General features: G+C 41.6%; 1 protein-coding gene across 6 annotated transcripts in view; it reads left to right on the top strand.

Moving 5' to 3' along the window:
* Positions 1–26,165, top strand: part of aopep (aminopeptidase O (putative)) — a 433,713-nt gene that overhangs the window by 204,519 nt on the left and 203,029 nt on the right. For all 6 annotated transcript variants that reach the window (XR_011962667.1, XM_072585937.1, XM_072585948.1 and 3 more), the window contains 2 exons: positions 9,282–9,344; positions 9,673–9,762. Coding sequence is in view for 5 of the 6 variants with exons in the window: in XM_072585937.1 (XP_072442038.1) it covers positions 9,282–9,344; positions 9,673–9,762 (153 nt within the window). In the remaining variant the exon portion in view is untranslated. The remainder of the gene's footprint in view (positions 1–9,281; positions 9,345–9,672; positions 9,763–26,165) is intronic.

The following is a 26,165-nucleotide window of genomic DNA, read 5'->3' on the forward strand; positions in this document are numbered from 1 at the left end:
CCTTGGACTTCTAAGAAATAGGATTCCAGGAAAGAGACTCTGGTTCTGAGCTGTCTTCACTATTCTCTGATTGCTGGGTCTGCAAAACAGAATTCTCATACCATTAGCATAGACCCTTAGGCTTCTCAAAGTAAGGTTTTCTTGCAGTGATTACTGCAATAAATCCCATTTCTTACCTCCTTGAAAGTTATGCTTATCTGTTCCTCCAAAGTCACTTGTTATCAAGAAAAACACCAGGTGGCTTATAGCACACAGTAAACTATTGATTTATTTCCAAGAAATTCTTAATCCAGAGACTGCCTAAATAGTTCAAAATCTTCCAGCATTTCCTAGCTTGTCTTTAAATATCGATATTATTCCCTAAATACTACTAGTATTTCACAATATTTGGAATAAGAATAACTGCATTGCCATTCCACACTCATTGAGGGAATGTATTGTCAGAGATAGCTCATGTAAGTCACCAAAGAATCGTCAAAACTAAAATATCCTCAAGGAAATGGTTTCCAGTAATTGACAACATGGTAAAGCCCTAAAGTCAATCAGTGTTTGCTATGTGAAGCTGCCCAACGCCAAATCCTTGTGATCTTTTCAAGCTGTTTGAACTCCTTCCGGAACCATATTTGAATCCGGCATTATATTTGTGGGTTTGTACCTGGGTAAAAACCGACGTGTTGTCACAGATGACTATAGTAACCTCCCCAATGTCTACTGCAATGAAATCAGTCACCCCAAAGCTTGACCAGATTTTTGCCTTGTTTAGAATCCCACAAATGGTAAGATATGATGACAGATCCTCATTCAATAGCGATGAATTAAGTAAATTTGTGAACTATAATGGTTTCATTTACTGAAAAATCACATCACATCAGCTTCAAGATAATAGAGAAGTTGAGGGATTTATGTGTATCTTGAAAAAAAATGATATGTACAGTTGCAGCTGAGAGAAAGACATGAAAGCACAAGTTGTATCATTTTCTTCACAATTACAGAGCAACTCTTATTTGACTATGAGAAAACCTCATTGTTACTCTCACAGTTGCACATCATTCATTTCTTGCTGAGCTCCTGCTTGGAGCTTTCTATCAACACTTAAATGATCAAGAACAAAAGGATCGAATGACAGCAAATGTGGAATAAACCATCTAAGTTAGAGCTACACCACTAATGCTCAGAGATAAAGTGTTTGTCAACTGAGTTGTTGGAAAGCAAACAACACCATATCAGGTCCAACTATTGCTGTCATCAACAACAAAAGAATAATTGCTAAGTAGGCATCACAAATCATTGTCAAAAGTGCATTGTGCTTGAAAACACTGAAAATTTCTTGAGGAAACATTGAATCTGATTCAGACATTGACATTTCCAATGACAAAGGGGTTGAATGAGACCATACCTGATGTTAGATGATGTCCTACTCATGAGAAAAATTATCTATTATACTCAAATGATTATGCTACAAAACTGTTATCAGTTGGTGAATGAATCTTTCATCCCATTGTATATAACTGAGTGGATTGTTAAAATATTGCGAAGGTTAGAATATACAATAAGCTGAGTGTTCCTGTGATCCGAAGGTTATAGTTTATATTTTGGAGATTAATTGTTGAAGCATGCTTTCATGTTTTGAAAATTGCCATGTTAATTTTGTTCACTTAATGATCATTGAACCTGGAAAGGAATGATTGAGAGAGCTTAATGACATCAAACAGAATTGTACCAGCAAAGGGGGCTTGTAAGTAGAAAGAGTATGAAGAAGCTGTTTTAATAAGTGCTCATGCACTTTTAATTTTAATGTGTTTCTGGCTGTTTCAAGTCCCAAGGATCTCTCCCAATTTTTTGGTTTTTACTATCGACTGTTTTGAAATTGGTACCTTCTTTTCAACATGCAACAGATGCTTGCCAATGGTACAGCCTGTTGTGCTGGCAGCCTTTATCAAAATTGTTTCCTGTATTTTGATCTCCAGAATATGCTGCGCAGAGTGACTCTAAATTTGCTTATTCCTTAACTGTATGCTGAGGATTGTGAACAAATACATGACTGGTGAATGAAAATCTGGGACATCTTTGATTTCATACCTGATGAAGGACGTGTACTTGTACAAAAGTGGGTCTGTAATACAAACACATCACTGTCTTTGTTAGTGTTCCTCCGATTGCTACTATTTTTATTCATTCAAGGCATGTGGGCTTCCGGCTTCACCAGCACTTATTGCTCATCACTCATTGCTCTTGTGGTGATGGCGCTATCATATATTTGCTGCCTTTGCCCTTCTACATGGTGATGGTTGTGTGTTTCTAAGATACCTTGTTGAATTTCTGAAATTCATCTTTTAAATGGTACACATTGCTGCAATTATGCTTTGGTAGTGGAAAGAATAAATGCTTATAGATTGTGGTGCCAATCAGCGGACTGCTTTGTCCCAGATGACGTAAAGTTTCCTGAGTGTTAGTTGAACTGTTGGACCTATACTCTCACATGCAAGTGAAACAATTTTCTGTAACACCGCTGACTTCTGCCTTGTAGATTTTGGGTAGGCTTTGGAGAGTATTGAGTTACTTGCTGCAGGATTCCTAGTCCCTGACCTGCTTTTGTAGCCACTGTATTTAGTGGCTAGTCCAGGTCATTTTCTGGTCAGCGGTAATCCCAGGATGTTGAGCAGAAGGGCTTCAACTATGATTAGATTCTTTCTTGTGGGAGGTGGTCAATGCCTGGCACTGCCACATGTCAGCCCAAGTGTCAGTATGATCCAGATCTTTACTGCATTTTGTCTTTCCTTCAGAGGATTTATGAGTGGCATTGAACAGTATACAGTTATTGACAGATATCCCCAAATCTGACCTTACGGTGGAGGGAACCTCATTGATGAAAGACCTGTAGATGGTTGGACTGAGGATACTACCTGAGGAACTCCTATAAAGATGTTCTGGAGTTGAGATGACTGACCTCCAACAACCACAATCATCTTTCTTTGTATGTATGACCCTGAGCAGTGGAGAGTTTTCTCTCGATTCCCATTGATTCTAGTTTTGTTCAGGTTCCTTGGTGCCACACCTATACAATGCTGTCTTGATGTCAAGGCCAGTCACTCTCACCTCACCCCTAGGATTCAGCTCTTATGTCCATGTTTGAACAAAGGGTGAAAGAGGTCAGGAGCTGAGCAGTCCTGGCACAGCCCAATTTAAGTCAAGATTAGAGTGGTGCTGGAAAAGCACAGCAGGTCAGGCAGCATCCAAGGAGCTGGAAATTTGATGTTTTGGGCAAAAGCCCTTCATCAGGAATGAGGGCTAATGAAGGGCTTTTGCCTGAAACATTAATTTTCCAGCTCCTCGGATGGTGCCTGACCTGCTGTGCTTTTCCAGCACCACTCTAATCTCCAGTATCTGCAGCACCCACTTCTGCACAGCCCAATTTAAGCACATGAGCCAGTTATTTCTGAGGAGGTACTGCTTGATAGCATTGTTGATCGTCCCTTCCATCACTTTACTGAGAGCTGGCTGTTAGGCATAATTGGCTGGGTGGATTTTTGGGCATTTTTTTATATTGTTGGGTAGATGCCTGCATTGTACTTATACTGGAACAGCTTTGGTAGGGGCGCAGTTATTTCACTACATTTACTGGAATGTTACCAAGGTCCATAGCATTTGCAGTTTCTAGTGCCTTCAGCTATTTCATGATATCATGAAACATTAAGCAAATTGGCTGAGGGCTGGCATCCGTGATGGTGGGGACCTGTGAAGGAGACTGAAATGGATCATCCCCTTCTGACTGAGACTTCTTGCAAATGGTTCAGGCTTATCTAATGGACTGATGTGCTGGGCTACCCTATCATTGAGAATGGTAATGTTTGTCGACCCTTTTCCTCCAGTGAGTTTTGTAATTTCTCAGACCATTTCTCAGACCACTGGATGTGACAGGACTGCAGAGAGAAGACTTCATCTATTGGCTGTAAAACTGCTTAGCTCTGTCTATCCCATGCTGCTTATGCTTTATTGGTTTGCAAGTAGTCCTGTGTTATCCGTTTTACCAGGTTGACAACTCATTTAGAGGTGTGCATGGTGCTGCTCCTGGCATACTCTCCTGACCTCTTTATTGAATCAGAGTTAATCCTCAGACTTGATGATAATGGTAGATTGGGGGATATGGTGGACTTGCAGATTATGTTGGAGTACAGTGGTGATGCTGATGGACCACAGCCAACAGATGCCCAGTCTTGAGTTGCTAAATCTATTTGAAATCAATTCCATTTAGCAAAATGACAGTCCCACACAACACAATGGAGGTTATTCACAATGTGAATGACTTTTTCTCCACAAGTAGTGCGTTATGGTCTGTGCTGCTGATGCTGTCATGAACAGACACTTTTTCGACAAGCAGATTGGTGTGAATGAAGTGTTATTTTCCCCTCTTATTGGTTTCTTCACTACCTACCACAGACCTAGTATTGTAATTCTACATCTGTTTAGGCCTCGACCAGCTTAGTCAGTAGACGTGCTGCTGAGACACTTTTGGTGATGAAGTTCTCCACTCAAAATACATTCCCTGCCCTTGCCACACTCAGGTTTTCCTCTGAGTTGCATTCAGCATGAAGAAATAGTAATTTATTAGCTGAGGGGTTGCAGTACATGGTAGTCAGCAGGAGATTTTATGGCCATGTTTGACCCGACTTTGTAGGGTCCAAAGTTGATGGTGGGCCTTCCCAGACAATTCGTCCCAACTGCCTCAGAACTAACCACAGACCTATATTACAAGCCCACCGATTCCCACAACTACCTAGACTATACCTCCTCCCACCCTACCTCCTGTAAAAACCCATCCCTTATTCCCAATTCCTCCACCTCCACCGCACCTGTTCGCAGGATGACCAATTCCACCTCAGAAAGTCCCAGATAGCCTCCTTCTTCCATGACCGCAACTTCCCTTCCCACTGATTGACGATGCCCTCCAGCACATCTCCTCCACTTCACGCACCACTGCCCTTGAGCCCCATCCCTCCCAACGCATCAAGGACAGACCCCCTGGTTCTCATCTTCCACTGCACCAACCTCTGCATTCAACGCATCATCCTCTGCCACTTCTGCCACCTCCAAACTGACCCCACTGCCAGACATATATTCCTTCCCCCCCCCCCCCCCCGCAATCAGCAGTTCCAAAAGACCATTCCCTATGTGACTCCCTCATGAGGAAGTGCAAAACCTGCGCCCACACCACTCCCTTCACCTCCATCCAAGACCCCGAGGGATCCTTCCACATCCATCAGAAATTCACCTGTACATCTATCAATGTCATCTACTGCATCCGTTGCACCCGGTGTGGTCTCCTCTACATTGGGGAGACAAGGACGCCTTCTTGCGGATCGTTTCAGAGAACATTTCTGGGACACCCACACCCACTGTTCCGCAACTGAACACTTCGACTCCCCCTCCTAGTACATCAACGACATGCAGGCCCTGGGCCTCCTCCACCGCCAAGCTGTTACCACCTGATGCCTGGAGGAGGAACACCTCATATTCTGCAACCACATGGAATAAATGTGGATTTCAACAGCTTCCTCATTTCCCCTCGCCCCACATTATCCCAGTCCCAAGCCTCCAACTCGGCACTGCCCTCCGGACCCATCCATCACTGCTCCCTCAGACCTATGACCTTCTCCCTCACCTTCATCCACCTGTTGCTTTCCCAGCTACCTCCCCATACCCCACAACTCCCCCCAACCTCACCCCCCCTTCCATTTATATCTCAGCCCTGACCCACAAACCTCATGCCCAAAACGTCGATTCTCCTGCTCCTTGGATGATGCCTGACCTGCTGAGCTTTTCTAGCACCACGCTTTCGTCCCTGCTGCCTCAGGACAGATGGGCCTGTCCTGGGATGTTGATTGTGTTGTCAGGGACTTTGTCTGCTGGATATGATATCATCAATAGGAATATATGTGGCTAATGGTTGACTATTGTGTCTTGCAGCTGTGCAGTTTTGGTATGAGCACCCAGATGTTAGTAGAGGTGATTCTGTGTGGTTGACCAGGCTGGGTTAGATGTTTTTATTTTATTTCCAGTGCTTAGCTGGATACCAGCTGTGCCATCTGGATTCATTTATTTTTGTGGGCTTTTAACAGTTGGATACATTTGAGTGGCTCACTGGTCCATTCCAGAGGGCATTTAAAAATGTACTGTGGGTCTACAGTCATGCCTATGCCAGATTCGGTAAGGAAGGAAGATTTCCTTGTCTAAAGGACATTAGTGAACCAAATAGGTTTTAATAATCATCAATAGATTTGTAGTCATCATTAGACTTTAGATTTCTGATTTTCTTTAAAATTCAAATGCCTCCACCTGAGAAATATCAGGTGAAGTGCACAGGCTATTTGTTGTGAAGTTTAACTTATCAGAGATAAAATGAGGCAGAGGATGGATGGAATGACTTTATTTTATCATGCAATGAGATACAAGACCATACATAAGTGCATTGTTACTGGTGATTCAACTGGGCCACATTAAAGTCGAACTCTTGATTACTTCTAGTACTTGATGATGAAGGTTCAGTGCCACTGGGACTTCAATATTTGCCAGATAATGACCGAGATGTATTTGAAGCTTCTGTTCCTTCCTTGTTAGCTCATTAAAAAAGGCACAAAATGCTACAATTAATGAACCCTAGCTTCCACCCAGCGACTCGGGTTCAATTCCAGCTTTGGGCGACCTGTCTTTGTGGAGTTTGCATATTCTTCTCTCGTATGCGTGGGTTTCCTCTGGGTGCTCTGGTTTCCTCCCACAATCCAAAGATGTGCAGCTTAGGTGAATTGGCCATGCTAAATTGTCCATAGTGTTGAGGGATGTGTAGGTTAGATGTATTAGTCAGGGGCAAAGAAAGAGTAGGGGAATGGGTCTGGGTGGGTTAATCTTTGGAGGTTCATGTGGATTTGTTGAGCTGAAGGGCCTGTTTCCACACTGTCCGGAATCTAAAAAAATCAAAGGACTTTTGTTTTATAAAAGAACAGTTGGACAAAACCATACTTCTGTGACAAAGCTTTCTTGTCAACTCTCTGATTCTCAATGAGGAATTACTGTTGTGTGAAACTGGGCATTCAATTAGTCTATAATTCCCAACAGAGACACTTCAGCAAAACACATTACAGTGACGTTTTCAAGGTCCTGTAGTTGTTCCAGAACGCCACATGTGCAGGTCTAATTCTAATGACTCGGAGTAATACACATTAGGAGGGAACATTCTAGTTGAGGATATCTGGATGGTATAATATGGTACACATAAAAAAGAATGAAAGTGGTGCAAGGTGTGTTAACATTGATCTGATTGCAGATTATTCAAAATAGTCCGATTGTTTTGTACAACTGCCAATTTCACAGTATTAATGGCTCTTGTGCTTTCAACTGCTATGTTCAGAAATTTACTTTTAAACCTGACTTTTTTTTGTTTCTCTACTTTACGAAGTTTCTAAAACCCACCCTTTGACTAGATTTTTGGTCGCCCGTGCTAATATTCTTGTTTGCATTTCCATATCAAATGTCATTTGATAACACTGCTGCAAATCGCTTGAGACCTCGTCTGCTAGATTAAAGGCTCAATAGGAATGCAAGCTGCTTTCGTTGGAAAAGCTTACAGTATAATAAATCGGATGCAATTTACTCCATTGTTAAGAACCCTGCTTCTATTGATGAACTTTCAATAGCTATTAGCCTATTTCATCAAATAAGGTGGGCGGCACGGTGGCACTGCTGCCTCACAGCGCCAGAGACCCGGGTTCAATTCCCGCCTCAGGCGACTGACTGTGTGGAGTTTGCACGTTCTCCCTGTGTCTGTATGGGTTTCCTCCGGGTGCTCCGGCTTCCTCCCACAGTCCAAAGATGTGCAGGTCAGGTGAATTGGCCATGCTAAATTGCCCGTAGTGTTAGGTAAGGGGTAAATGTAGGGGTATGGGTGGGTTGCGCTTCGGCGGGTCGGTATGGACTTGCCGGGCCGAAGGGCCTGTTTCCACACTGTAATGTAATCAAATCTAATCTAAAAAGCTGATTCTTTTGATTGCAAGCCATGTAATTTCAAAGTGATGATTGTGATCTGAGCAAAATAAATGCATATAATTGAAATTGTTTGGCGTTTCAGTGGGCACACCGAGTTCGGACGCTGTATTGAAGATTAACTGTGTCGCTTGATTGCAAAGTCGGAAAAGAATTTCTTTGATAGTATTTATATTAACTTGCAGTGAATGTATAGCTGCCAAAAAGTATTCCGTCATTGTGTAGCCTGACAGTGGTTAGCTGGGACAGTACATCTCAGTTATGTTTGGTATCCGAGGGACAATGAAGCTTTTTCTGGCTGAACGATCAATGTTGGATCAAGTTCACTTTCACATTCCTAGCTCCCACTCACCGCCCACCTACACACGGGGCGGCACCGCACTAAAAGAACCAAAAAAAAAGCATTTTTTTTTGTCCTTGTCGGGTGAGTCGGCTCTGTTTTTGTTGGAGGTTCGCCTTCAGGAGGCACCGGGGGAGTTACATGTTGGCAGTCGGAGGCGCTCCTTCCCTCCGTGTGGAACGTTGTGTCGGCGGGAGGAGAGTGCTCGCGCCTCCGTTTATCCGCGAGCGGCCACGTGCAGCACAAACCCAAACCAATCCTGCTCAGCCCAAGAGACAAGCCGCCAGCTGCACACAAGCGACAGTGTCATTTATTTTTATTAAAGCAGCAGGGATAGCGAGACAAAATATGGGAATCATTACTTCTTGCTGCTATCATAAACTTCAAAATATTCCGCAAGGAGGCGTCGCAAGTCGCTCTCACGGTACTTCGTTATGGCTGTGCAGGAGAAGGACTTGAACTTGGGCTGGGGCAGTAAGGGTGGTGGGAATGGGCTGGAGGAGAGGAAGCATGCACTGGAGACAGAGCGGAGGGCGTGGGCTTGGATGGTGGATGTAGGCTGGAGGAAAGCAGTGCTAGTTCAGGTATGTTATGAGAGACTGTGTGGGTGTGGACTGGTGGTGGGTTCAGGCTGGAAGGGGTGGTATAGTGGTTGTGAGTTGGAAAGGGAGCGGTAGTGGATATGGGCTGGCTGGAAGGGGGAGGTGAGAAGGCAGACTGAGAGCAACACCCTGATGGACAAAGCAAGGTAATGGTGTTCTGCTGTAACTACTTATGGTCTGGAGGTGAAATTCAAATCAAAAAGTATAATCAGTAGTGAATTTAATTATAATTGAAAAGTAAGCTAAAGTTATTGTTCCTTGAGATTTGATAATGTCGAATTTCTGATTTCCTTTCTTCCTTTTAGCCTCTTTTGGATGAAACACTGAAGTGGACAGAAAACCGACTGGTCTGTGAAGTGCAGAGTGAGGTGAGGAGGATATTGTTTAATAAGTGGTTCTCAGTTATAACTTGGAAGTTTGGTAAACTATTTTCAAGCATTTCAAACATTGTTTTGTTTTCTGTTTTTTTTTAAAGTATACTAATTCATTTGGAAGATGTTTAACAAAGAAAAAACAAACTTAGCATGCTGCTATTCTGCATTAATAAACTAAGTCTATTCAACATTGTTTTTAAATAATTTTCTGTTAGAAATATTTAGACTAGTGGGAAGTTTGAAGAACACATTGCCTCAGTGCCAAAATATGTACTCAATAAAATGCATCATTTTCTGTAACTGAAATTATTATTAACTTTAGGTTACAAAATGGATCAAGATCAATAAAAAAGATCGAAAAGGGTCCTGTAAAAGAAAACGGAGCCAGAAGGATCAGGTGACATTCAAAGAAGTAAGTTTGTGAAAGTTACTAAGAAGTGTCCTAGAGCTGAATTCTGAAATATAGTTTTATTTTGTTGAAGTGCTAATGCTTATTTTCAAAGAATTGAAGTGGATCAGTGAAAAAACAATGTGCTTGAAGTTGGGAGCAATACAGAATATAGCAGGAGTTGAAAATGCAATTTTCATTATTGTTCCAGCATTTTTCAAACCTCTTACTGTATAACTTGATAAAATCAGTTATTTTTTGATTCAGTTTGCAAACTTGAAATTGATGCAGCAGAAAATGTTGGACTGGGTTGGTGACATCTTTCCAAAATGATGGATTTAGAATCATGCCATGTCCATGTCCATGTTGGTCCTCTGCAGGAGCAATTCATATATGCCTCTCTCCAGTTCTATCCCTATGCTCTTGCAACAACTTCTTTGCAACAATTAACAAGCCAATTTCAAATTGAATGTCTTGATTAAACCTGGCTCTACCGCACTCTCTGGCAGTAGTTTCCAGATTTTGACCAAAGGCTGAATTAAGAAATAATCCTCATGTTACTATTACTATTTTTGACAATTCCTAAATGTTTATTCTTGATGCTTTTATTTTGTGCTTGATGCTTTCATGCAGCAAAACAAATCATTTAAGGATAGGGTAACTTCATGTGCTAAACTGTTGCTCATGGCTGTAGAGAAAAATTAAAACAGAGGCAGCTTCTGCCACAAGTGCTGCTTTTGAAGTGGTCATCAGTGGGTGATGACTGTAGTCAATCCACTGCAGCCACTGATCATCATGGAGATGCATGCAATCCTACAGATTATGTTTCCAATTTTCTCTTTTGTTAACTATTGTCTTCCACATGTGAGATTTGATATTTAGAATCTTCATTTCAGGAATCCTTAAAGCAAAGATTTTAATATTTTACTGGTAAATTCACTCTGGTTTTCTTACCATGCAGAAACTGTTTCTGTTGTCTTTGACAACTTTACAGGTTTTTTGATGAATAACAAATACTTAAGAGTTTTGTCTTTTAATGGGTGGCCACATTTATGATTTTGTCTGTTCATGATATAAGATAGATCTTATTAAGCTTCTTTGCTTGATAGCTGTATGTCATCCATGTTTTAAAGTCATACAACAAGGTGCTGTAAATAAACATATTGTTTGGAAGAGTTGGCTTGATTGTATTCCATACAAATCGTGAGCGTTAGCAAAAGATGGTAGCCATTTTTTCTATTTGCATGTCGGGTTCTGCATCAAGACACAGATGGTCACTATGGAGCCAAAATAGCAGAATTTGCTGACCTCTTAGTGTGATCAGAAGTGGAGGGGTGACACCCTGTCTTATGATCATGGTTTTCTTGGTGCTTATAGTCAAGGAGAACATGTTATAAACGTAAGGGTGAATCCATGCGTTTTTGGATGAGTGTTGCTTGTAGCCTGCAATTTTGACATTGTGTGTGGTAAACCTGTTATGTTACTGTTTTTATTGTGGTACCTTGCATTTCTGCTCATAGGCGATTGCAATTATACAAGTTTTTTAATAAGTCTGTTCAAAGATTTTATTGTGCACATTTGAAACAGTTGGGATTGACCCTGAGAATCACAGTCCTGAGGTATGGACACTACTACTACGTCTCTGAAACTCTCTTGTTCATTAAAAAATTGAATTAAAAGCAAAGAAACAGTATTTTATACCAATTGTTCTGCCTTATTTTCTTTCCTGTCATCCTTAGGTAGGATTTCATAGGTACCAAATGCCTTTTCCAATTTTGTAAATCTAGGCAATGCAGGCTGTTTGAGCATAGAACACCTTTCTGGTTAAGCCTCATATTATTTTCATCCAATACTGGCACCAGTGCATTTTCCAGTAATGGTGATTGGTCAGATTCGTTTTGAACTTTTCCAGAAAATATAGCATTATCTTTTCTGCAGATGGGCAGCATTGAACAAAGTAGTTAGGGAACTGAATTATATTGCAGTCTTTTAACTAGACTTCAGCATGAATACTCTATTTAGTGTTGGTTCCAAGAAATGAATAAGGCACTCAAACCTCAGAGGCAATGCAAAGAAGAACCACATTGTTAATTCCTGGGACCAGTGGACTAAACTATGCAAACAGGTGGAAACATTTAGGCAGTTCAATCTTGAAAGGATATAAATAAATGGGAACATGATGAATATGTATATGGCAGCTACTGATAGAACCTATAAATATGGAAAAGTACATAGATATCTGTGTGGAGTTTGCACATTCTCCCCATGTCTGCATGGGTTTCCGCTGAGTGCTTCAGCTTTCTCCCACAGCCCAAAGATGTGAACATTAGGTGGATTGGCCATGCTAAATTGCTCCGTAGTATCCCGGGATGTGCAAGGTGGATTAGCCATGGTTAATGTACGGTTACAAGGATAGCGTAGTCAGTAGTTTGGGTGGGACGTTGTCTTCAGAGATCTGATACAGACTTGACAGGCCAAATGGCCTCGCTCTGTCTTGTAGGGATTCTATGCACAATGGCTGATAGACCATCAACAAACAGTTTGTTCTTTCAGCTGTACACAATCGACAAAGTACAGACTAGACTCAGCCATCAAGTGCCTGCAAATCTTAGAGAAAATAATATTGAACAGTAAATGCGATTTCACAAGTGTGCAATGTTTGCTGATCAATCCCGATTTTCTAAGAATTACATAAATTGGTTGTTAATCAGTCAGGCTTTTTTTTGAGACCTGTCCTGTGCTGTAAAAAGGAACTGTTTAGTACTGTACCTTTTCTTAAATTAAACAGAAGAATGGGAACAGTAGCTTCCTGGTTCATTCTCCATGGCAACCCCTTGTCCAAACAGAACTAATTTGCCAACCAGTCAGCACCTTTTTCTCATGCAGTATGTTATTACTTCCTTTAAAATTTGGTATTCTTGCATCTGCCCTGATGACTGTAGGACTAAAGGTTTCTGCGACTTGGCTGTTAGCAATGCCAAAGATTTATAGTTAAATCATAACGATGAGCTAAGTGGACACAGGTAGAAGCTGGTTTATGGCAAATGTGGTAGCTGTGTTGAGGGACTTGAAAAGAAAGGCAACAAAGATGCGGCAATAAATGCTGGGTATTCCTTTGCATTCATGCCTGAGAATGGATTTTAATGAAGTGCCAGTTTATCAGGATTTTTGGATGTAAAAGTTGCAACGAATTCTGACCTTGTAAATCTGCGTTCTATATCTATTGAACACAGATGCTTTGTGATTAGTAAATTTTACAACTCACAAACAATTGTAAAATTTAATTAAAATTTAAATGATCTAAATAGCAAGCAAATATATTGCAGTGATCTGAGGCTATGGTAGGTTTCCAACCTCTGAGTCAGGAAGCCCATGTTCAAGTCGCACTTGTGCCAGAGGTATGTCATTACATCTCTGAACAGGTTGATTAGAAAATACCTACCACAAAGGTTTGATAGTAGTTTTGTTTGTAAAAAAAAATCTCATTGGTTTTCATTCTCAAATCAATGTAAAACTTTGCTAATAAAATACATTGTTAAAGTTGAACAATAAAATTTGTCAGCTTTCATTTTCTACTTAATGATTTAAATAAACTGTTTTGTCAGTCTTTTCATCTGTTGTGATGTTATCTGAAAACACAGCAATTTCCATGTGTACATGTACCACCATGTATTTCACTCTTTCCCTTTAATATTTCCACATTATCAAGCTATTTTTATGAGATGAACATAAATTTCCTCCAGTTAAATGTTGGAAAAATGGAATCAAATCGCTTTGATCTTTGCCATCCAATTTCATCCATCTCTCTGATAACTAAGGCTGAAATTAAGAAAGTGTTTTGGCTGTCAGTAACGGGGGAATTGGGTTTAAGAGCCGTGAGGTTTTGCTGCAGCTCTATAAAACCCTCTTTAGACCACACTTGGAATATTGTGTCCAGTTCTGGTTGCTTCATTTTAGGAAATATGTAGATGCCTTAGAGAGGGTGCTGAGGAGATTTACCAGGATGCTGCCTGGATTGGGCAGGCTTGTCTTATGAAGAGAGCTTGACTGAGTTGGGGTTTTTCACACTGGGGAGAAGAAGGAAGAGAGGTGACTTGATAGAGGTGTACAAGGTAATGAGAGGCCTAGGTAGAGTAGATAGCCAGAGACCTTTCTCCAGGGCAGAAATGGCTGCCATGAGAGTCATCGTGTTAAAGTGATTGGAGGAAGATATAGGAGAGATGTCAGAGGGAGGTTCTTTACTCAGTGGTAGGTCCATGGAATGCACTGTCCGCAGTGGTAGTAGAGTTAGAGACATTAGAGACATCTAAGCGACTACTGGATAAGCACATGGGAAGCAGTAAGTTGAGGGGTATGCGGGCTAGGTTGATCTTAGATTAAGATAAATGCATGGTACAACATCATGGGCCAAAGGGCCTGTTCTGTGCTGTACTGTTCTGTGTTCTAAATGGACTTCTCAGAACCTTGGTGTTTTTCATTTGGAAGCTTCTGGCCACATATCTGCACATCACTAAGACAGCCTATTTTCATCTCTGTATCATTGCCTGATTCTCCTCCACACTGGTCTCCTGCTGATGAAACACTCATTCATGCCTTTTTGACTATTATTTGACTATTCTACTCACTCCTCACTGGCTTTCCATATTCTACCTTCTGTAAACTTGGCATAACCAAAGCTCAGATGCCCGAAGTTTACCTTACACCAAATCTGTTCATCATTCATATTTGGGTTATAGAGTCGTAGAGCTATGCAGCATGGAAACAGACCCTTTGGCCCAATCTGTCCATGCCGACCAGATATCTTAAATTAATGTAGTCCCACTAGTGGTTCCTGGTTAAGCAATATGTCGAATTTAAAATTCTCAAGTTTTGTTTTCCATTTTCTTCTTGACATCCCAACTGTAACCCCTTGAAACTAACAAAACATGAGATTTTATGATGCTTTATTTGTAGATATTTGAATATCTTTGATCCATCATTGAGGGCTTTACCTGCAGCTATCCAGACCCTCGGTCCTGGAATTCTTTTCCTTAACACTCTGCTTTCTATTTCGTGTCATAGAGGTATACAGCACAGAAATAGAGCCTGCGGTCCAAATCGTCCATGCTAACCAGATAGCCTACATTAATCTAGTCCCATTTGCCAACACTTGGCCCATATCCCTCTAAACCCTTCCTATTCATATACTCTTGCCTTTTAGATGTTGTAATTCTTCCTCTGGCAGATCATTCCATACATCCCCTTGGGGTGAAAATGTTGCCCCTTAGGTCACTTTTAAATCTGTCCCCTCGCCCTAAACTGATGCCTTCTAGATCTGGACTCCCTCACCCCAGGGAAAAGATCTATTTCACTTTCCACCTCTTAGGACAAATGACTAAAAGGTTGATCCAGTAGTTCCTTATGTTTCTTGGTGTCACATTTTCCATTATAGTCCTTTGTGATGCACTTTAGGGCACTTGCACATTAAAGGTTCTATATAAATACAAGTTATTTAAATATTGCCCTGGAGTTCAGTGCACAGAAAATTGCATATCATGTGTGATTGCGTATCAACGGAATTCTGATGTCTACACCTTGAGAATTATGAGAGTAGCAGCAAGTAGTTTGACATTTGTGCTGCTGTGAAAATTGAACAAACACATGGTTTTTAAATTGTTATTTGATTTAATTCAGTGAACAGATTCATTGGCCACATATTGGGTTTTATCTTGAATAAGTGTTGACATTTATTTTTAAATATATAGGTGGATTTTATGTGCATTGTGGTAAAGATAGTCAGTGCTGGGATACGAAAAATATTTATCTCAATATTGACTACACTCACTTTTGAGCACTGTCAAATCAGTCATAGTCTTGGTCCAATGTGCTACTCGCCACTGCTTCCTTATATTCAAGTTCCAAAGGATAGCATAGTATTGCACTGATGTGATTTTATTCCTAACCTCCTTCCCAGACGCCGTCACTGAGTGTCCTTGTCAGGTTAGAATTGGTTTTGCAATGTTAATCCATGTACAATAGGAGCTGAATTATCCAAAACGCATGCTTTGTAATTTTTACAACTTCATCTAATTTTGTGATAGCTGTATGTCAGTAATACAATATTTTTAAAAATGCATTAAAAAGATCTAAGAGTCAATTCATAATCAGCGGCCCCAGTGATGCGTAATAGTGTGTGAGATGGATCAGGAAATCCTACATCATGACTTACAGTCTGGTAGTTTAAATGTTGAAAACCACTATATGAGGTTGAACAATTTACTGACTTTTATTATCTGTGGTCACTGCGTCTCACTGGTAGTTCCCAGTCATGAAATCAGCCCTATGGTGTATAAAGTAACAAGCCAAAATTACATGAAATATACACATTTGAAGGTAGCATTTAATCAATGTTATTAGACTTTCATCACTGACATTAATGCAGTTGGATATTTTGAAACACTAGAAATAGCCTGAAATGTGAATACATTTTCTGAACTATAGTTATCATTGGAACAGCAAAAGATACTTGTCATCTTTTGTATTCTTGATAATGGCGGTGTGAAACTACTTAATTTGAATTTTGTTTTTCATTGGAATGGCATGGTGGCTCAGTGGTTAGCACTGCTGCTTTGCAGCACCAGGAACCTGAGTTTGATTCCAGCCTTGGGTGACTGTGTGGAGTTTGCACATTCTCCCCGTGTCAGCGTGGGTTTCCTCCCACTGCCCAAAGATGTGCAGGTTAGGTGAATTAGTCATGCTAAGTTACCCATAGTGCTCAGGGATGTGATAGTTAGGGGTAAATGCAGAGTAATAGGGTAAGGGAATGGATTTGGGTGGGGTATTCTTCAGAGGGTCGGTGTGAAGTTGTTGGGCCAAAGGATCTGTCTCCACGCTGTAGGAATTCTATAATCTTTATTTTTGTCGATTAATTTACATAATCTAATATAATCTAATCTAATCTAATCTAGTAATCTAATCTAAACCATCAGATTTATCAGAGTTTTTCATTTGCTGGATGTTGTATTGGTTCTACAGTAGTTCAAAATTTAAGGACAAGTTTGAATGGAACATTTCTGATGAAACCTTTTGAAGACATGATAGTGATTGATTCAGAGGTTCTGTGTCAGTGCACATTTTATTAAGTGTGGTCAATGATAGCTTGCATTTGCTGATTTGACTATCTCATGTATATGAGAGTGCTGAAAAGGCACAGCAGATCAGGCAGCATCCGAGGAGCAGGAAAGTCATCGTTTCAGGCACAAGCCCTTCATCAGTACTTCATCGATCAGCTTTTGCCCTAAATGTCGATTCTCATACTCCTCGGATGTTGCCTGACCTGCTGTGCTTTTCTACCCTAATCTCCCGCATCTGTAGTCCTCACTTTCGTCTCCCTCGTGGGTTTGCTGACAGCTTTCCCTCCCTAGCTGTTTTGGTATCCTCTGAAAGCCTTAGTGGATCTGGCATCTACTGTGTGGTTTGGAAGATAATACTAAAAAAATTCCTCTCCAATCTTACTCAACCCTCAAACTGCCAATCCTGTGGACTTTATGATAGATCAGATATCCCTGCCCCTTTACTGACTTCCATCCAGAATATCCAGATGTTAATGAACAAGGCATTTATTATTTTTATTTTTCAGTCATGGGCCAGTGATTATTACCAGTCCCTAGTTATTTTGGAAAAGGTTGTGGTGAGCTGCTTTTTTGAACTGCTGCAGTTCATTTTGTTTAAGTAGACCTATAATGTCATAATGGAGAGAGTGCCAGGATTTTGACTGAGTGACTGTGAAGGAATGGTGATATGTTTCCAAGTCAGGATGGTGAATGGTCTTGGAGGGGGACTTGGTGTTCTAATCTATTTGCTGCTCTTGTGCTTAGTATGTGGTGATCGTGGACTTGAAAGATTCTGTCTAAGAAGCTTTTGTGAATTTCTGCAGGATACCTTTTAGATAGTGTGCAGTGCTGCTGCTGGGCATTGGTGGTAGAGAGCGTGGATGTGGGGCCAGTTAAGTGGACTGCTTTGTCCTCAATGGTGTCATGCTTCTTCAGTGTTGTTGGATTTGCAGTCATCCAGGCAATTAGAGAGTATTCAGTACTTCAGTCTTGGGTTGTGCCTTGTGGATGGAGGACAGAGTGTCAGGAGTTGAGTTACTGTTGCAGGATTCCTCATGTTTGACCTGCTCTTGTAGCCCCACTATTTAAATGGATGGTCCCATTAATTTCCTAGTATCTCCCTGGGTGATAGTAGAGATTTCCATGTTGGTGATGTCATTGATTATCAAGGGATGATAGAATCTCATTGTATTGCTGGAGATAATCACTACCTGACACTTGTGTGGCACAATTGATACTTGTCGTTTTGTCAGCCCAAACCTGGATATTAAACTGGGTCTTGCTATATGTGGACGTGACTGGTTCAGTATCTGAGGAATAGCGAGTGGTGCTTTACATGGTGCAATTGTCAGCAGATATCCCTTCCAGAATTTATTGCCTATCCGCTCCAAGATGCCCTGCATGCTGATGCATTGACTTCTGGTTGTGGATGTCGCTGCCAAGCACATATCTCAGAGTTCTGCACATTATAAACAACTATCAGAGGGTGTACACATCTACTTCATCGATCAGCTTTTGCCCTAAATGTCGATTCTCATACTCCTCGGATGTTGCCTGACCTGCTGTGCTTTTCCACCCTAATCTCCCGCAAGTTAGATCCACACTTCTAACTTCATAATGCAGGGAAAATCATTGGTAAAGCAGCTGAAGGTGTTTGGTCCTTGGATACTACCCTTAGGAATTCCTGCAGAGGTGTCCTAGAGCTGAAATGACTGACCTCCAACAACCATAACTTGTATGCCATGTATGATTACAACCTGATGTCCATTGACTCTGGGTTTGCTCAGGCTCCTTGATGCTACACTGAGTCATCTGTGTCTTTTATGTCAAGGACAGTCCTTGCATTTCAACTCTGGAATTCAGGTCTTTTGTCGAAGTCAAAGCTAAGGCTGTAATGAGGTCAGGATCTGAGTGGTCCTTGCAGACCCCAAAATGAGCATCAGTGAGCAGGTTGTTGCTAAAGAAGTGTGGCATGATAGCATTGTTTATGACTCTGCTATCACTTTACTGATGATTGGAGTAAGCTGATGGGATGGTAATTGGTTGGGTTGGATATCTGTGTATGGGGCATACATAGACTCTTGGACACAGCACGGAAACAGACCCTTTGGTTCATCTCGGCCATGACAACCAGATATCCTAAATAAACCTAGTCCTACTTGCCAAAATTTGGCCCAAATCCCTCTAAACCCTTCCTACTCATATACCATCCAAATGCCTTTTCGATGTCGTAATTATACCTCATCATCGTCACTAACACTCAACGCTAGAGCCCCCCAGCCCCATTCTGTTCGCTGATGGCACCACCATAGTCAGTTAAATCTCAGATGATAATGAAACAGACTACAGAAGGGAGGTGGAAGACCTAGAAAAATGGTGCACTGAGAACAACCTGGCTCTCAGTGACAGTAAAACCAAGGAACTCATTATTGACTTTCGGCGGGATGTTACTCATGCCCTCCTACGCATTAACAGCACAGAGATGGAACGAGTGCAGAGTGTCAAACTCCTGGGAATGGTTATCCACAACAAGCTTTCTTGGTTATAAAGGCCCAACAACACCTCCTCTTCCTCGGGCAGCTGAGGAAATTTGGCATGACGGCGAATACCCTTGCCAACTTTTATAGGTGCACCATCAAGAGCATTCTGTCTGGATGTATCACTACCTGGTATGGCAACTATACCATTCAAGATCGGAGACAGTTAGAGAGAATGGTGAACTTAGCCTGGACAATCATAAAGGCTCACCTCTCTATATAATCTATCTATGAAGCCCACTGTCAAGGAAAGGCTGCCAGCATTCTCAAAGATCCATCCCACCCTGGCAATGTTTATCTACAACCTCTACCATCGGGGAGAAGGTACAGAAGCCTGAGCATGCACCTGCCGATTTCGCAACAGTTTCTACCCTACTGTTGTTAGAAGACTAAATGGACTCTCAAACTCTTAACCTTCGCTTGTAACTGTGTTTTTGTTTTTGCTGCTGTTTACCTATTATTTACTATCGATGCTACTTAACTCTGTGATCTGCCTGTATTGCTCGCAAGACAAAGCTTTTTACTGTGCCTCAGCACACGTGTCAATAAATTCAATTCAATTTTCCATCACATCCCCTGGCAGCCCATTCCATACATGCACCATCCTCTGCTTGAAAAAGTCACCCTTTAGGTCCTTTTAAATCTTTCCCCTCACCTTAAATCTGTGCCCTCTAGTTTTGGTCTTGGCCACCTCAGTGATAAGACATTATCTATTCACCTTATCCATATCCCTCGTGATTTTACAAACCTCTATAAGGTCACCCGTCAGTCTCCGATGCTCCAGGGAAAATAGCCCCGGTCTATTCAACTTCTCCCTTTAGCTGAAACCCACCAACCCTGGCAACATCCTTGCACATCATTTCTGAACCCTTTCAAGCTTCATAGCAAGGAGACCAGAATTGCATGCAATATTCCATTAGTGGCCTAACCAATGTCCCGTACAGCCACAACATATCCTCCCAACTCAATGCACTGACCAATAATGGCAAGCATCCCAAGCGTCGCCTTCATTATCCTATCTATCTGTGATTCTACTTTCTAGAAACTGAATCTGCACTCCAAGGTCTCCTTGTTCAGCACACTCCTCAGGACCGTACCAATAAGTGTATAAGTTCTGCCCTGATTTGCCTTTCCAAAATGCAAGCACCTCCCATTTATCTAAATTAAACTCTATCTGCGTCTCCTCGGCCCGTTGACCTATCTGATTAAGGTCCAGTTGTACTTTGAGGTAACCTCCCTTCACTATCCACTACACCTCCAATTCTGATGTCATCTGCAAATTTACTAACCATATCTGGGTAATTTTTCACATTGTCAGCATTGTAGTTGTACTGGCATTGCTTGGTAAAGGGCACAGCAAGTTTTGGAGCACTGGTCCTCAACATAATCCACAAATATTTGCACACACTACCACACTAAAGACTAGTACAATAACTGGAATGTCGTTAGGACCTGTAGCATTTTTAGTGACCTCTATTCCCAGCCATTTCTTGATGTCATGTGAAGTGCACTGAACTGGCTGAACACTAGTATCTGTAATGGTGGGGACCGCTCATGGAATCTGAGATGGATCACTTGGCACTTATGACTGAAGATTCTTGCACAATGCGTTCCCCCATTATGAAAGATGGTTCTCCTTCAGTGAGTTTATAGTCCACTGTCATTCATGACTGGGCATGTCAGGACTGCTGAACGTAGATCTGATCCATCGGTTGTGGGATTACTTACCTCTATCGTTTGCAGCTTGCGTTGTTTGGCACTACCTGTTTTGTTCTCCACCAGGTTGACACCTTATTTTTAGGTGTGGGCAGTCTTTGGGTTGCGAACACATTCTGTTCTTGAGGATGTTCGCAAGTTGATTTGTAACAAGTCAGAACACAATATCAGACAATATAAAATGGCTAATGATAAATGTGAAAAAATGTTTGCTTGTCAGATCTTGAAAATTAGTATTAATACATCTGTCTATTTGCACGTATGAGTGCTCATAAGTCAGATGTTCGTAAACTGAAGACAGCGTGTATGCCTGATGCTATACCTCTAATGGCCCACATCACCTCATGGATGCCCAACTTTGTGTGGCTAAACCTATTCAAAATCCATCCCATTTAGCATGGGGGTTGGTGGGACTGACCGGACATTGATTTGCAATGACGTATGATGCCAACAGCATGGGTTGACTTCCGTCACTGGCTGAGGTTACTGTGAAGCACTCTGTTTCTCAACCTCTCCTCTCACCTGAGGTGTGGTGCCCGTAAATTTAAACCACTACCAATCCTCTCTTTTGAATGAGAGGTCAGCCTTATGGTCTGATAGGACTCGGACGACTTTACCTTCAAATTTTATAATATATAAACAACACAGTGGAGAGTATTCTAAATGTGAACACTTTTACTGATACTGTCATGGACAGATGCATCTCTGACAGGCAGATTACTGAGATGGAGATCAAATACTGTTTTCCCTATTGTTGGCTTTGTCCACCTGCCTCAGACTCAGTTTAGCTATTATGTCCTTTGGGACTTGACCAGCTTGGTCAATAGTGGTGTTGCTGCACGGAGCTTTTAGTGGGCAGTGACACCTCTTTCTGGTGCTTCCTTAGTGCTTTCGCCAAGTGGTATTTACCCTGAAGCAGATTGATTCATCAGTCGAGGAAGAGGCTGTACGTGGTAATAAGTGGTATTTAAATGGAGCAGTACTGATTCATCAGCTGAGGGAGGGACAGTACATGATAGTCAGCGGGATGTTTCTTTGCCCATCTTTGTCCTGATGCCATGAGATTTCATGGGGTTTGGTGTCAACATTGAGCACTGCTAGGGCAACTTGCTCCCTTCTGTATATTGCTGTCCTCTTAGTGTGGCAGGTCATACCCACAAATGATGGTGATCTTAACTGAGACTTGGTCAATAATATATGATTCTGAGTATTTAACTGTGTCAGGCTATTGTTTGACTAGTCTGTGAAATGTCTATCCCAATTTTGCCATTAGTTGTAAGGAGGACTTTACAGAGTTGAGAGAATGGTATTTCATTATTATTTCTGGTGCCTTTGTTAATCCCATGTAGTCCTTTTTTGCTACTTTCTAGCAAGAATTACAACTGAATGGCTTGCTTGGCTATTTCTGAAGTCCGTTAAAGATCGATGACATTTCTTGGATCTAGAGACATGTAAGCAATTCAATTCACTGCTCTCCTTTAGGGAAGGAAACTGCCAGTCTCATGTGGTCTCAATGATTTCATTTTTATTGTTAGACTTACAATCAAATCTTACCTTGTTCTGATCCCTGCGCTCCTATTGCATTTTCTGCTCATTTTGAGTGCTCCACCATATTCTACCTTTCTCAATTCTCATTCAAAGTCATCCGATGTACTTCCTCATTAATATGATAATAAATTGTGACTAAGATATCTACTGTTATTTTCTCAGCTTCTGTGGTGAATAATTTTCCAACCTTAATGATTTTGATCTCCTTTTTGCCTCATCATGATTTCTCTCCTCTGAGTTCATTCCCCTCTTATCTTCCCTGATTCTCTCCCTCAATGTAAATGCCACAAATTGTTTCACAGTTCCTTCAGATCATTCACAGATAAGGTACTTGCTGATTATTTCCTTATATTGATTTCCACCAACATTCAACTTCAAAATGCAATAGCTCCACCTTCTGAATGTGCCCGAGGACAACAACACCACCACAACCAAAACCTCCTTCCCCCCCCTCCCCCCCCCAAAACCGCAAAGTAAAGATTTGGCTTCCAGATACCTTTTCAGAATCCCAGTTATTTTGTCAGAACTAAATAGTCTTTGAGTAATGCAGACGTTTCGTCCCCTGTCTAGGTGACATCCTCAGTGCTTGGGAGCCTCCTGTGAAGCGCTTCGGTGATGTTTCCTCCGGCATTTATAGTGGTTTGTCTCAGCCACTTCTGGTTGTCAGTTCCAGCTGTCTGCTGCAGTAGCCGGTATATTGGGTCCAGGTCGATGTGCTTATTGATAGAATCTGTGGATGAGTGCCATGCCTCTAGGAATTCCCTGGCTGTTTTCTGTTTGGCTTGTCCTATAATAGTAGTGTTATCCCAGTCGAACTCATGTTGCTTGTCATCTGTGTGTGTGGCTACTAAGGACAGCTGGTCGTGTTGTTTCATGGCTAGTTGGTGTTCATGGATACGAATCATACAGCTAACGATCTGTATCCATGAACACCAACTAGCCACGAAACGACACGACCAGCTATCCTTAGTAGCCCCACACACAGATGGCAAGCAACGTGAATTCGACTGGGACAACACTACTATTATAGGACAAGCCAAACAGAGAACAGCCAGGGAATTCCTAGAGGCATGGCACTCATCCACAGATTCTATCAATAAGCACCCTGGACCCAATATACCGGCCACTGCAGCGCACAGCTGGAACTCACAACCAGAAGCAGCAGAGATAAACCACTATAAATGCTGGAGGAAACAACACAGAAGCGCTTCACAGGAGGCTCCCAAGCGCAGAGGATGTCACCTAGACAGGGGACGAAACGTCTGCAACACAACTTCCCAGCTCGGCGAACAGAACCACAACAACGAGGCACCCGAGCTACAAATCTTCTCTCAAACTTTGAGTGTTTGAGTAACACAGCAAGGCAACAGATCCTTCAGTCCAATTCATCCATGCTGACCAGGTTTCCCAAACTAAACTAGTCTTATTGGCTTGGGTTTGGCTCATATCCCTCTAAACCTTTCCTATTCATGTACCTGTCCAAATATCTTTTAAATAACTGTACCTGTTCCTACTCCTTCCTCTGATAGTTCATTCCACATATAAACATCCTGTGTGTGAAAATGTTGTCCCTCAGGTCCCTTTAAGTCTTTCTCCTGTCAGTTTAAAGTATGTGCATCTAAGTTTTCCCTTACCCAAGGGAAAAGACCTTTGCTATTCACTTTATTTATGCCTATCATGATTTTAGAAACCTCCATAAAGTCGCCCCTCAACCTCCTGTGCACCAGGAAAAAAGTCCAAGCCTATTCTTCTAACCCTAACCCTCCAGTCCAGATAACATCCTCACAAGTGTTTTTGGCACTCTCTCCAATTTAATGATAAACCTTCAGCCCTTCATTTGCCACAATCTATTTAGAGCTACTGATCTGCTAAAACTCACTTGCTCGCTCACTTTATGTTTAGTACCCAATAAAACAAATACTCTCACCCTGACATTCTCCTTAGTATGCCCTACGTTTTCATCATCTTAAACTCAACAGATATAGACTTGAAGGGCTATGATCAAGAACTGGTTTAGTCATTTATTGCTAGATCTGACTGGTTCAGCTCTATGCCATTGATATCATGACTACCAGTTGTCTTTGCTGCATCTTCCCATTCTTCTAGCCAAGTTTCTGTATAAGCTCCCTTTTATCCTAACCCTGAACTTGCTTCTTTCAATAGCTGTCTCTTCCTTCTTTCAAACCCTATCCAAGCTCATCCTGTCCTGCCTCCTTGACCCTATTTCCATTAAAATGGTGATCATCCAACGACTGTCTGTGTGGAGTTTGCACATTCTCTCCGTGTCGGCATGGGTTTCCTCCCACAGTCCAAAGATGTGCAGGTCAGGTGAATTGGCCATGCTAAATTGTCCATAATGTTAGGTGCGTTAGTCAGAGGGGAATGAGTCTGGGTGGGTTACTCTTCGGAGGGTCGGTGTAGACTAGTTGTGCTGAAGGGCCTGTTTCCACACTGTAGGGAATTTAATCTAATCTTCACCTACTTCACTGATGCTATTCTTCCTTATCAGGTGTTTTCGCTTTTCTCCTCTAAATTTGCTGTCATCGTCCCTCTACACAAAAAAAGGCCCTTGGCTTCACCATTCTTGTAATCTACCACCCATTTCTACCCTCTCTTTCCTCTATCAAGTCATTGAATATGTTGCTCCTCAAATCAGTACCCAGCTTTTGAGAGCTCAGTGTTTGAACTCACAGTATTGAAATAGTACTGACATCAATAGGATGGAAACCAAGTGCTAGAAATACTCAGTGCATTTGGCAACATTTGTATAGAGAAAAGCAGAGTTAATGTTTCAGTTCAAATATGACTTTTCAGAACTGAAGTAAGATAGAAATGTGATTGGTTTTAACCTGTTGAAAGAGGGGAGAGGAGAACTTTCAGTTTTTATTTTGGATTTCCAGCATCCACAGTATTTGATTTCACTGAAACCTATGATGGTGGCACAGTCAAACAATTCCTCCTTCTCTTTGATTTGTTGACAACCTTTGAGTTGGTTGCCCAGCTATCTGTGACTGCTCTTGCCTGGTTCCATTCTTGTTTATCTAATCACAACCAAATTATCAGTTGCAACAACTTTTCTTCCTGCTCCTGCACTGTAACATCTGGTGTTTTCTAAATATCTATCCTCGTCTTCCTCCTATTTCTAATCCTTATGTTGTCTTCCAGCAACATGATCTGAAAAATAGCATTACCATGCTGCGACTAATGAGACAGCAACGTTTTATCGCACCACCACCTTTCTTGACTCATTGTTGCTGAATTACCAGCCAGCTTATCCAACAAGCAATGCTACATGAACATTATTTGGAGATGCCGGTGTTGGACTGGGGTGTACAAAGTTAAAAATCGCACAACACCAGGTTATAGTCCAACAGGTTTAATTGGAAGCACTAGCTTTCAGAGCGACGCTCCTTCATCAGGTGATTCACCTGATGAAGGAGCATCGCTCCAAAAGCTAGTGTGCTTCCAATTAAACCTGTTGGACTATAACCTGTGTTGTGTGATTTTTAACTACATGAACATTGTTTTTCCCAAG

The sequence above is a fragment of the Chiloscyllium punctatum genome, chromosome 2, assembly GCF_047496795.1.
Source record: "Chiloscyllium punctatum isolate Juve2018m chromosome 2, sChiPun1.3, whole genome shotgun sequence".
In the NCBI taxonomy this organism is placed as follows: Eukaryota; Metazoa; Chordata; class Chondrichthyes; order Orectolobiformes; family Hemiscylliidae; genus Chiloscyllium; species Chiloscyllium punctatum.